This window comes from Camelus dromedarius, chromosome 5 (genome assembly GCF_036321535.1).
Source record: "Camelus dromedarius isolate mCamDro1 chromosome 5, mCamDro1.pat, whole genome shotgun sequence".
In the NCBI taxonomy this organism is placed as follows: domain Eukaryota; kingdom Metazoa; phylum Chordata; class Mammalia; order Artiodactyla; family Camelidae; genus Camelus; species Camelus dromedarius.
In genome coordinates, this window is record NC_087440.1 from 8,424,232 (window position 1) to 8,437,993 (window position 13,762).

At 43.3% G+C, this 13,762-nt stretch overlaps 1 protein-coding gene across 1 annotated transcript in view; it reads left to right on the plus strand.

Annotated features, from left to right (window-relative positions):
• The window catches only part of MYO1E (myosin IE), a 190,671-nt gene that overhangs the window by 121,224 nt on the left and 55,685 nt on the right, over window positions 1-13,762 (plus strand). The window contains exons 11-16 of the mRNA XM_031452972.2: window positions 2,239-2,319; window positions 2,619-2,705; window positions 5,331-5,417; window positions 6,530-6,697; window positions 7,749-7,834; window positions 10,000-10,081. Of these exons, the coding sequence (XP_031308832.2) occupies window positions 2,239-2,319; window positions 2,619-2,705; window positions 5,331-5,417; window positions 6,530-6,697; window positions 7,749-7,834; window positions 10,000-10,081 (591 nt within the window). The remainder of the gene's footprint in view (window positions 1-2,238; window positions 2,320-2,618; window positions 2,706-5,330; window positions 5,418-6,529; window positions 6,698-7,748; window positions 7,835-9,999; window positions 10,082-13,762) is intronic.

The window sequence follows — 13,762 nt, forward strand, 5'->3', positions numbered from 1 at the left end:
ATACATATTTATATATGTGTACCACTTATAGATTCTGAAAATTAGTCTTGCAGCAGTGTGGAACTGCCATTGACAGTCTGTGTCAATCTACATCTAAATGGTAGGATTATAATAGCAAGCATTTTTATAGCACTTACTATGTGCCAGATACTGTTCTAAGCATTTTAGAAGAAAATAACTCACTTAATTCTTACAGCAACCTTGTGACTTAGGTATTATTATCTCTATTTTACAGATAAGCTAACTGAGGCACAGAGAGGTTAAGGAACTTGCCCAAGGTCACACCAGCATTAAGTGATAAATCTAGGAATTAAATCCAGGTAATCTGGTAGTGTTCCAGCTATTGAATTCCTCGGCTTTTATATATTCAAGCCAGGAAGAACCCCAGGGGACCCTAGTCAAGAGACAACAGCCTGGCCATTAGAACCAAAAAATCTGTGTTTGAGTCCAGGCAACAACATTTATAAAGCTTAAAGTATGGTTGGGTGTGTTCGGGGGTAAGTAGGTCAGGCAGGATAGGGTCATTATTCTCTGCGCTTCTCATGGTTACTTGAAGGGTAAGGTTGCTTGGGAAGGCCAGGGTCATACAAAACAGTCATGCTTTTAACTTCTCCAGGCCTCTCATTTTACTGACAAGGGAACCTTAGGCCTGAGTATTGGTTGATTCATCCAAGCCATTAAACAAGAGTGTGGTGCCAAACTGGGACTAGAACCCACATCTCTTGTCTCTGTTCAGTGTTCCTTCCAGTGCTGGGACTTCCCACCTTATTTCTTGTCTGTCTTCCCTTAATTCTCTGTGTGGTGTAACAGGATGGATGCCCCACTGTAAGTGATGCTAATTGGAGCTGACATTTGCTAAGCACTGACTGTGTGCCAGCCACTGGGCTCAGTGCTGTGTATCATTCCCCATTGGCTCATGAAAGATGAGGGTCATTTTCTTCGCCTGGAAAACACCTTTGGTACTTCTGAATTCATCCAGCTATTCGTCCCCCAGGAATTTTTCTCCTACACTCTTCCCTCCCCTGCAGCCCTCACCAACCTTCTATCATTTTCTGTTCCACTGATTACACATCTCTCCTCATAGTGGTCGAGAACACAGATTTAGGCATCAAACTACTTAAATTTAATCCCAGACCCTTCCTCTTCACCAGTGCGATCCTCTGCATTATAATGTTACCACTGTCGTTAAGAGAGTTGTAGTGAGAATTGACTGGAACAACACTTGGGAAGCCCTCAGCGAAGCCTGGCATATAAGCTACCTTTATTACCATCACTTTAACTTGTGTTACTGGTATTATTAACCATTGTTGCCTCACCCTGTCTATAAACTCCTGAGAGTAGAGACTCTCTTTTTGACATCCCCAGCATATTATATTAGGTGACCATTAATTGACTGCAGTCCTACCTCATTTTACTGCGCTTTGCAGATAGCGTATTTTTGAAGATTGAAGGTTTGTGGCAACCCTCTGTTGAGCAAGTCGGTTGGTGCCATTTTTCCCAGCAGCATTTGCTCACCAGTGTCGCATTTTGGTATTTCTCACAATATTTCAATCTTTTTCATCATTATTATATTTGTCATGGTGATCTGAGATTGATGATCTTTGGTGTTGCTATTGCAAAAAGATTACGACTCACTGATGGCTCAGGTGATGCATGGTTAGCATTTTTTGGCAATAAAGTAATTTTTAATTAAGGTAGATGCATTGTTTTCTTAGATGCAATGCTGTTGCACACTTAGTAGGCTACAGTATAGTGTGCACGTAACCTTTATATGCAGTGGGAAACCAAAAACAATTTGTGTGACTCACTTTTCTTTGATATCAGCTTTGTTGCAGTGGTCTGGAGTCGAACCCACAGTATCTCTGAAATATGCCTCTACTGAGTGGGGTCCATGGAAATAATATTTGCAGATCTTGTAATATTGATTCTTTTTGTGAAATAGGTTTTACTTCAAACATCCAAGGTGACATTTTCTTCTAATTCTCAAAGCTTCCCAAGAAAAACTAATTCTGCCAGAAATGACTGGTGTTGATCGTTAAGCAAACTTTGTTTTCCCACCGTACTGGTTTGCTTAGATTCTGGTGTTGTGCTGAGGCTTTTCTTAAGCTGCCATTCGCCTGTCTTCTTCTTGTCCCCTGTTTCCAGTAGGCGGTAGTGTCTGTTTCCCTCTCCCCCACGCATGCCCATTTTTAATATGAATGTAAGAGGAGTTAATTACCGCTGGTTGCTTTCTCCTAGTCCATCAACAAAGCGATGGAGAAGGACCATGAAGAATACAACATTGGTGTCCTAGACATCTATGGCTTTGAAATATTTCAGGTAAGACTAGTTCGCGTAACTGCAGACTGGGGAGGGTGATGCCTTTCTTCTGGCGCAAACCAAATAATTCTAGGCAATGGAAAGAAAAAAAAACCAGAAAACATCATGCCCCATTTTTGCTTTTTTGGTTCTTCATGTACCTTTACCAAGTTAGCTTCTCCTAAATATAAACCATGCGGCTCTCTCCTGATGCCTCCAACATTTCTGTTAAGGCTTTCCACTAAATCACTCAAGAAATGACTTTAAAATGCTTTGCAGAAGTAATTACATGCAAGTAACATTCTCTCTCTCTTTTTCAGAAAAATGGCTTTGAACAGTTTTGTATCAATTTCGTTAATGAAAAGTTACAGCAGATTTTCATCGAGCTCACACTGAAGGCTGAACAGGTGAGCCGTCCGTCTTCCTTCATCTTTTTCTGTTTGTAAGTTGTTGTGTTTTAAAAGGTAGAGATCTCTCTCTTTGGTAATAGATTCAGATTTTAGTCCTGTATTAGGAAATGTGCTTAATAGAGACAGAAAAACCGTATGTCATTGTGACATTTTAGTCTGAAGGATAAACACATTCTGCTACATTTTATTTCCTCTTTAAGTAAGTGATACTGTGAAATTGGGCTTATGACTAACTGTTGTTACTACTCCCTGACTCATTGACCAAGTGGAAATGGAAACCTCGTTCCAACCGCAGTTGTCCATGGCATGTACTGTGTGTTTCAGAGGAAAACTTGGTTTTCTGAGATATGCTCTCCTCCCAGTCTTCCATAAAAAGAAATGTGTCTTCAAGTGAACTTATTTACGAAACAGAAAGAGACTCACAGGCATAGAAAACAGACTTATGGCTACCAGAAGGGAAAGAGGACAGGGGAGGGATAAATTAGGAGCTCGGCATTAGCAGATACAAACTACTATATATAAAATAAACTCCAAGGTATATAGCACAGGGAATTGTATTCAATATCCTGTAATAAACCATAATGGAAAAGAAAAGCATGAGTCTTTAATAAAGCTAGTATTTAAATTCTGACTTGAGGCAACATGTCCTGCTTACAACTATCTTCTGGAAGTCGGATGCAAGTCCTGTTTTATTCTGGTACCCATGATTTTTCTATTTCTTGGGTCGCTATAATAAGGTACCACAAACTGGGCAGCTTAAAACAATAGAAATTTTTTCTCTCACAGTTCAGAAGGCCAGAATGCAAAATCACAATGTCACTAGGTAACACTCCTTTCAAAGGCTCTAAGGGAACATCTTTCCTTGCTCCCTCCAGCTTGTGTGGCTCCGGGCGTTCCTTGTCTTGCAGCTGCGTCACTCGGGTCTCTGCTTCTGTCTTCATGTGACCTTTTTCTCTGTGTCCAAATTTCATTCTCCTTTCTCTTATAAAGATGCCAGGCATTGGATTGAGGGGTCATCTTAAATCCATGATAATTTTATTTGTGAGATTCCCAACTAATTATATCTGCAGAGATCCTATGTCTAAACCTCCCATTTTGAGGTTCCAGGTGGACATAAAATCCTGGGGGACACGTTCAACCCACTGCACATATCAAAGGATGTTTGGGGAATGTTCAGTCATGGGGGCGTTCGTGCCCCTGCTTAGGAACCCCGGTGACCAATGGTTTTCACAGAAGCCTCTGCCCTGGAGTTGCAGCACCACCTTAGAGTAGCTGGAGCAAAACCACAAGGGAGGACATGGTAGGGATGGTGGTGGGAGAAGCTGGCAGAGGCCAGAACAGACGGGAACTTTGTAGGGCAGGGCGAAGACTTCTGATGTTTTAGTAAGTATGGTGGGAAGCCATCGGAAAATTCTGAGCCGAGAGTGACGCGATCTGATTTGTGTTTGTTTTTGACAAGGTCGCTCTGACTCTGAAGACTTACAGGATGGAGGCTGAGTTGGCTCAGTGGTAGAGTGCATGCTTAGTATGTGTGAGGTCCTGGGTTCAATTCCCAGTACCTCCATTAACAAAAATACAATTAAAAAAAAAATAATAATGAGACCAGACTTACGGGATGGGGTGAGGCAGGGGAGGGCAAACAGGAGCGGAAGTTTCAAAACAGTTGGGAGACTACTGTTGCAGACTGGGCGAGCAATGGAGGGGTGTAGACATGACGGTAGCCGTAGAGGTGGTGACATGGCGAGAGGTGGTCAGATTCAGTGCAGATGTTGGAGAGTGACTTGCTCACCATGGTTAGCAATACGCTGAGAAGGAAAGAGGAGTCAAGGAGGATTCCTTGCTTTGTAGCTTGAATAACAAGACCAACGGGGAGACTGTTTACTAAAGAGTGAGATTAGGAGAGCAGTTGGTTGAAGACGGTGGAGGAATGAGCAGAGAGCAAGGATGCTGCTGAACGTGTTCGGTCTGAGAGGCCTGTTATACTCCCGAGTTGAGATTCCAATATATTAAATATATGTGAATCTGGAACTCTGTTGGGAGGGCTAGACTAGAGAAATACATCCACATGTCATTAGCCTATAGGTGTTATTTAAAGCCATGAAATTGAAATTACCTAGAGAGCAAGAGCTGAGAAAACAGGGCTGGAAGACTGAGCCCTGAGACTCTCCACCTTATAGAGATTTGGAAAAAAGAAAGAGCCAGCAGACCCGTGAGGAAGGAGGACAAGCGGGAGAGCGTGATGGTGTTCACCAAGTTCAATGAGCAGCTGAGCTGAAGGAGACGCCGTCTCCTTAAGTACCTGGGTGCTAATCTGTGCTTCTGTCCCGCGTTAAGTTGAAAGCGATCATTTTACAACAGGAGCTGTAGGTTAAGCCATATTAAATTGTCATGTTTATATGTATGGTAGCAATTTCATAGGGTTCAAACCCAAGATAAAAATGACCAAACAACGAAATGCTCCTTTTGTATCCCTCTTAGAAGAAATTAAAGTTGCAAGTTTTTGTTGAAGGGCTTTTATGTTTTTCTTTCCTGGTGATTTATGTGCCTCTGACATCCATCTGTGCCGAGCTCCAGCTGGCCTTTCCTGGGTAATAATGTGAATTCCAACTTTCTGTCCTGCAGGAAGAATACGTGCAAGAGGGCATACGATGGACACCCATCGAGTACTTTAATAACAAAATCGTGTGCGACCTGATCGAGAACAAAGTTGTAAGTATTGCTCTGGTGTCTCGCCACTGCTCACAGGTTTCCATTGAGTGCATTTTTGTTCTGTCTGTCAACGCATCAGAGCAGGCAAAGTGACAGCTGATTTTCAGAGTGTTTTAGCAGTTACATTAATTTTGCATATAGGTATATGTGTGAAAATAGGGTTTTATTCTTGTGGTTAAGGTACACATGTATATATGGGTACAATGTCAATTTACAAATGGAAGTTGTTTCTGAGTCTTAAGAGAAAATAACTATCACTTACGTTGATGGCATAGTGTGTGAAGCCATATACAATTGGCCCTCAGTGAGGTGGGTATAGCTCAGTGGTAGAGTCCATGCTTAGCATGCATGAGGTCCTGGGTTCAATCCCCAGTACCTCCATTTAAAAAAAAATTGCCCCTTCCTTCTAGATCATTTATACAACTTCTAGGACTTTAGCCTTAGAAATAATTCAAAAGAAAATAAAGAGATATAGAAGAGATCTGTTCAGGACTGCTTTATTTTTATTTTTATTTAATAAAACCCCAAACTGGAAACAGTGAATACATCTATAGAGAATTCAATCGTTAAATACATTAAGTACACGGTAACATACGAGAGTAGGGAAATACGGCCATTAAAATAATAAGTATAAAGACAACGTAGAGTAGGAGGAGTTTTTGTAGCATAGTGCTATGCAGGATAAAGGCATACTTGATAAAATGTGTCCATTATGTAACTGTATTGACCATGTCTGTATAGGTAACAGGCTGAAAGCAAACGTTAAGAACTAGATTAGGGTCAAAGGAAAATGTTTTTATTTTTCTTTGGGGGTTTTGTAAATCAACTTAGTTTGAATAGGAGTGAGCGGATAATGATCTGTGTATGGCTTTGAATAGAGCTTCGGGGAGTTAAACTTTTTTTTTTTTAATGGATTTTCCTCCATCCTTGGATGTAAGTGGTGACTCCCATTTGAGATTGTTAATTGCATGCTTCCTCAAAAAGAAAGACTGACTTTCAGGATAGAATCATAAATCTAGGGAGCTGTTTCCTTGCTTCTGGGAAGTCCTGATAAACGCTGTGTATTTTAGAGCAGTCACTGAATTGGGGCTTTGCTTTCTCGGTCCCACCAGAACCCTCCTGGGATCATGAGCATCCTGGATGACGTGTGTGCCACGATGCACGCGGTGGGTGAGGGCGCGGATCAGACGCTGCTCCAGAAACTTCAGATGCAGATCGGGAGTCATGAGCACTTCAACAGCTGGAACCAAGGCTTCATTATTCACCATTATGCTGGGAAGGTATGGCCAGGGAGCAGGGCTTCAACAGGACAGCGGAAGTTATCCTTTCCGATATCTACCCATGTTAAGCCTTTGGGTCTGTAATCTGTCTTCTCATGAGGCAACTGGAAATAATGTCCATATAGTTCTGTCTGCTTCCTTGTGTTTTATTCATCCATCACTCATTCAACAACGAGGGATCTATGAAATATTTGGAGAGACAAAGAAAAGATAGTATACACCACTGTGTATTTTTTTTACTATGACTCACCCTTTAAATAACATAGGCATGAATCATGAATATAATAATAGCATGAGTCAGCATATATTAACTGCTGAAGGAATGGGTTTTTGTCTTTCCTCTTTTGCAATCACAAGCCTGCATTCTGTCCTTGTCCGTACTCCCTGGGAGTGTACATAAGGACCAGAGTCTCACTTTGGTGTTTGTTCTCATAAAATGCGTGAGTCATGGGTGCTACTGGATACTAAGCTTTGAGTGGGTGCTGGCGATACAAAGATAAGTAAGCTGAGGTCATGATACTTGGGGACTTTCCTATTTGGAAATCTATTGGTCTCACCCTTCATCCCAACTAATTTCTTGTTAACCAAGGGTCCCTGAGCATGAGGCTTTGGCTGAATTGATCCAACTCTGACACCATTTGTAGGAGAAATTCAAAAGCCTCAGATGACATGGCCCGTTGCAATGGGTTAATGAGCATGGAGAGTTTTATTTTATTCCATCTTAGCTAAAATTTAGGGAGAATGAAGTGTATTTAGACATTCCTATAGATGCACTGAAGAAGGGGTATGTAATCATGAGAGCTGGGGATGGATAATTTGGGTGGTGTCCACAGCCAAGTCCATTCATCAGCGTCCCCAGGCCGTCACGACCTAAGTCATCTAATCAGGCAAGGTAAACAAGCACAGCCTTCATGTGACAGATCAGGATGAAATCCCACTTGTTACGTCCGGAAACATACACATTCTCTTGAGGATGGCCATGCCGACTTGGCTTTATTGTTCAGTGAAATTCTTAAAGGATAAAATTAGACTTCTTTCCATTCCTGTCCAGGTATCCTATGACATGGATGGCTTTTGTGAAAGGAACCGTGATGTGCTTTTCATGGATCTGATCGAGCTTATGCAGAGCAGTGAGCTGTAAGTGTGTTTGCCTTATCGGACCTGGGCTGTGGGCTTGAGCGGACTGTTGATATTAAAACAAACGTACGACGTTTAAACAGTCAGCGTTTTGTTTCCTTGTGCTGTTGGGTCTGAGTCACCATTAGACCATTTGGTTTCTTCTCAAAATAGATTTTTTTTTCCAATCTTACCTTTCCCTTTACCCCTAACTTTCCCACCCCACATTCTCAGTGCTGTCTGCATGCCCTTCGGGGCCCAGCCAGCTTCATCATTTTCAATGGTATTATCAGGGAGAAGTGACCATCCTTGGGTTGGGTTGGGGTGGCCATGAGACCAGCTGAGAGTGGGACAGTCTGGATCTGTGACACTTTGCCTTGGAACATCATCCCAGGAATTCTCCGTGGTCACTCAGTTTTTAAAAACGCTAAGGGCTTAGCGGCACCCAGGTTAATCTGAGCTGCGAAAGCACTTGGGAAATGGCTCAAGAAATTGGGGAGGAGTGCACAGAGATCCATCTTAATTCCTGAGACCCTGACTGAGCTATAGGCATCGAAGCAGTGGGCGCATCCACCTAGCGAGCTGCTGGGGCTCTCAGGACCAGCTCTGCCATGTCCTTTCCTTCTGTCTTTCCTGCCAAGGTGCCCACGGCCCTGGGTAGTGGATGTGAGACGTCATTTACATGACCAGGCTTGTGCATGCCATGCAAGTGCAGTATTGCACAGTCTGCCAGATCTTACAAGCTTTAGAGCTGCCTCCAAGTCATAGTTGCCCTTTCAGTCTGTTGCTTCAACTATCCTAATTAATATCAAGGTTAGTCAACAGCTGCAAGCCTGATAATGTTCTGGGAAGGACCTGACTTCAATGAAAACAAAGCCGAGTTTCCTTTTCAGTCTGTGGTTCGAAGTTCTGCTCCACTGAACTCTCTTCCCCTCCTGCCTGCCTCCCCCTCCTCCCCAGCCCCGATCTCCCCACGCCTGAACTTCCTTGGCACTCACACCCCTCACTTCGGAGATTCTGAATTTCTCTCCATTTGGAACATAAAATCTATTTCCTCTTCTCTTAAAAGGTCTGGTAAGTCCTGGCTTATGGGGTTTATGACAGACAGGTACAGACATGCTTTCAGAGATTTTTTTTTTTAAATTATTAAACTTACTGTCAAGTTCAAGAGCTATTGATGCTTCCATGTAACACTCCTGTCTTATAGACATAGTCTGTCGTTCAGTAAACACAACTTGCTGCGAATATCTATAGTTGTGTCTGGGTAGGTTAAACGTTGATGCCTGGGGAGACTTTCTAGAAAATTCATGATGCCCCATAAGGCATTTAGGAGGAATTTAATTTGAGTGGCAATAGCTGATTTACATGGATCACTTCATTTGTTCATTCAGTCAGGAGATATTTATTGAGCACCTACTGTGTACCCAGCTCTGTTCCAGACACCAGGGGCACCAAGGTGATGAAGCCCTTGTCCCTGCTCTGCGTCCTTTGAGGCAGGCATGTAAACAGATGCAGCTCAGTTAGAAATACTAATGAAAATAGATTGGGCAGGCGAAGCATTAGAGGATTGGCTCCAGTTAAAGGTGCTCGTGCTCAAAAGCATACTTTGTCAAGGGTTTTTGCTTGAGGGAGGGGAGGGTGGAAACAGTGCCCTATTGACATGCAGTGGGCAAAGGCCACCGATGCTGTGAAACATCCCGTAGTGTGTAGAACAGCACCCCTACCCCAGCACGGAATTATCCAAGCTCAAACTGCAGATATCAGTAGCACCAAGGTTGAGAAACCCTGGTTTAGAGCAAAGCAGAGTCAGCATTGGATCTGGCCAAACTGTACAAATCCCTGAGCTCTGGTCTGAACTCAGCAAACCCATGCTGACCTCCTTCTGTGGTGTCCTGTTGCCAGGGTGTACCTCAATTCCAATGGGTGGGGGAATTCAAAAGGCAGTTTTAAATTTTATTTTTCAGGCTTAGACTCCAAGATGTTTCTATCTCAGAATTATTTCTCTATGGTTCTTTTGTCCATTGCTTTTTCTCCTGGGTCGCATCTTGATGGCTTGTGCTCTGAGTCACATGGCCAAGGCTCTGTGTTTTTCTGGACAGCTCTCCTCCCCATCCTCTATGGAAGCAGGCTCTCCAGCCCCCAAGGTACTTCCTGATTGCTAATCCATTCTCCTTCTCCTCTTCCAGACCTTTCATAAAGTCTTTATTTCCGGAAAATCTGCAAGCTGAAAAGAAAGGGCGCCCAACTACTGCTGGAAGCAAAATTAAGGTTTGTTCTATTTTGGGAAGTTAATAGATTCCAAAAGAGGTAGGGTTTTTTAGGAGTCAGGAACTACACCCCTGGGCCAGGATGAGGTCAGTGGAATTGGTTATAGAAGATAGCCAGAAGTAATGGCGCTGTTTGAGGAAAGGGTTACAGGATGCAAGCTGAATTTGTCTTGGCTGTCCTGAAACCCCAAATGGATATTAAGTACCTCAGAGCTTAATAGTCAGCAGATGATAGTCAGCTACTTTCTAAGCGGAAATGGCTTTACACTGAATCTAGGAGAATTCACATTAAACTATCACAGAAATTTTATGATTGAGAGCCACATTTTGGACTTTGATGATGGTTTTAGAGACCAGACCTCAAAACTTGCCAATTACAGAACTTTACGTACCTGAAATTCTACTGAGTCTTTTTAAATTGAAGTATAGTCAGTGACAGTGTGTCAATTTCTGGGGTACAGCATGACGTCCCAGCTACCAGGTCTTACAAGGGCAGTTTTTGCACCTTCCTTACTGGATCTCGCAGGCCCCTCTTTTCTGTGAATTATAGGCACCTTGGCCCCAAAGTCAGAGGAATTCTTGATCATTCTTGGGAGCCTCTTGTGGAGAGTGTGTTGTGTTAACGGAGGTGTTGTGTGATGAAACTGATGGTTCCTAATCGTACTCTGAATTTAGAGGTTGTGTGAAGCATACTTAATCATGTAACTCTTTGAAAACCAGTCACTAAACTTTTTCTTTTTTTAATTATACCAGTCAAAAACAGTTTTTTGTAGGGAGGTTCCTTAAAAAACTAAAAAGAGACTTAACCGTATGATCCGGCAATCCCACTCCCAGACATATATCTGGAGAAAACTAATTCAAAAATACACACGCATCCCAATGTTCTTAGCAGCACTATTCACAATAGCCAAGACATGGAAGCAACCTATATGTCTATCAACAGATGACTGGATAAAGAAAATACACACACACACACACACACACACACACACAATGGAATACTACTCAGCCATAAAAAGGAATGAAATAATGTCATTTGCAGCAACACAGATGGACAGAGAGATTATCATACGAAGTGAAGTAAGGCAGTCAGAAAATAACAGACATCATGTGATATCACTTATATGTGGAATCTAAAAAAATAACACACACTTATTTACAAAATGGAAAGAGACTCATAGACATAGAAAACAAAATTATGGTTACCAGAGGGGAAAGGAGGGCAGGAGGGATAAATTAGGAGTTTGGGATTGACAGATACAAACTACTATGTACAGAACAGATAAACAACAAGGCCCTACTGTACAGCACAGGGAACTATATTCAATGGCTTGTAGTAACCTGTAGTGAAAAAGAATATATATATATATATATATATATATATATGTAAAAATATGTATATGTATAACTGAATAACTATTCTGTACATCAGAAACTAATACAACATAGTAAATCAAGAAAAATTTTTTTTAAATAAAGAGAACAGTGTTTTAAAGAGTCACATCAATTAAATACCACCCCATCTTTATAACCAATAGGACCATTCAGTGATTAGCAGTAGCCTTCTTGAATCACCTGTGCTCACATCCCTCGCTGTGTGGTCGTCAGCAAGTTACCCAAGCTCCCAGTGCCTCTTTTGCTTTCTCTGTGAGATGGAGATTTGGGCACCTGTCTCAGGCGGGTCCTGTGATGGTTAAATTCCACAATCCATCTGAGGCATTTAGCACACAGCGTGAAACATACTAAACACAAAACGTGTGTGCTCTCCTGTTACATTCTGCTCCTCCGCCCTCTCCCTCTCTGCCATGCTTGTTCATCTCTGCTTAATTGCCAGTGGACACTTGTATGTGCATCTGCTGACCCCCCGCCGGACTGTCTATTCCCCTCATCTGGCTCTGTGTGACCAATCCTGCGTGTCCTTCTCCCAGTGCCCTCACGGATGACCCCAGCCTCATGGACACCGTGGTGGTTCTTGTCGGTTGGGTTCGCTGGCTGTTTCTTGTCTGAGTGTTTCCTGTGTGTCCCGAGCCTTGAGGGTGTGAACACTGCATGCGATAAAGGAGACGATCACAGCCGTGAGGGGGTTCCCGCCAGGAAGAGCCTCGGGTTTTGTGGAGGGAGGGTGTCAGGTGCAGGCTGGGTGTTGAGCTAGAGGGTAGAGTCCTCTGGGATTAGGGACAATCATCTTCAAAGAAGTGGAGACATTTAGTAGCCCGAGGCGGTGTATGGATTGAGTTCACGGGGGCAGAGAGGAGATGCAGGTCTCACGAGGCCCCAGGTACCGATGTCTGGGCAAAGCTCTGACTCACGCCTTCACTTCCAGGTCCTGGATAAGAATTAGCTCTGGGCTGGAAAACCCAGTCACAAGACCGTCACATTCACATCCGAGGGGCCCGGATCGTCCAAGTTGCAGTGACTCACTTTCCAGTGGTCTGGGTTCCCAGTTCAGCCTATTCCCTGTTAAAAGGAGGGTGGTGGTAGGAGCATTTTTCTCCTCCTTGGAAGACTTGACCCCTTTCCCTCGTTCATAGACCTGTCTAGTGGGATGCTCAAGATTGCCCCTTTCCCGGTGTGCTCAGGATGTCCAGGATTGCTCTCGTCTGTGGAGGTCAGCCTGAAGTCAGCCAGGTCGTCTGGGGAGCCTGCACTGCGCATGGTCTCACCTCCGGTGGTTCCCTCCTTGGTGAACTGCGTGGCCTCTGTCTCTCTGACCGTCTGCCTCTGTGTGGGAATGAGATTCTCCCTGTTTTCCTGTCTCCTGAGACACCTCTTAGAGATGCTCCGCCATGTTCCAATTTCTTAGACCTTTCACATGCACAGGGTTTTGCAGACACTGAGTATCATCTTAATGATATCCCTGAGGTGTAAGCGTTTTCAGGGATACTGAGTTCCTTGGAAAAAAATTAAATTTATGTTCAAGGTGGTTTTAGTGTTGGGTATTTTATTGTATTCTAATTCTTTAAAATTGAAAACTGTTCTGTAGGATTTAATTAATGGAATATTTATTTGGTGAGAACTCCCGCTATCATTGTTTATAAAAAAGAGTATTCTATATTTAATTACACGTGATTTTTGAGGCTTTATTAAATTCTACATTGTGTGGCTCAAGGGCACCAGTTTTGAAATTAGAGAGATGGAATGGAGCTCAGAGCTGGCAGGTGGTCTGGGCTGCAGCTCTATCCAAGTGAGACTGGGCCTCTGAAGGAGCAGATGTGACCGGAGATGCAAGCACCATGAGGTGATTGGACTGGTCGACATTTAACATCTGTTCCAGCCTTCAGATGAAGGTACTAGAGGTCTTCTCGCTCAACCAATTTAGTTTACAGATGGGGAGATTGAGGCCCAAAGAAATCTAGTGATTTGTCACATAGCATGCAAAGAGCAGAGCCACGACTCCAGTTCCGACTTGTCAGCCGTCTATGTGAAGGGTAGGACAAGGAGCTGGCACCCTAAGCCTCTTCTCACCTTCCGTCTGTCTGCATATTTTGTGTCCCGCTTCTGTTGGGCAAGTGCCCCCGGTAGCTTTCCATCCTGACTCGCAGGCTCTTCTTGTCTCGAGTCAGGGTGAATCCATGCTGCTGCTTCCAGCCACCTCAGGGGGCATCTGAAGTTGACCCAGAGCTAAATACAGGGTAATTTTGATGGCTAAGATATATCCCTATTGGCTCAAACTAATTATCCC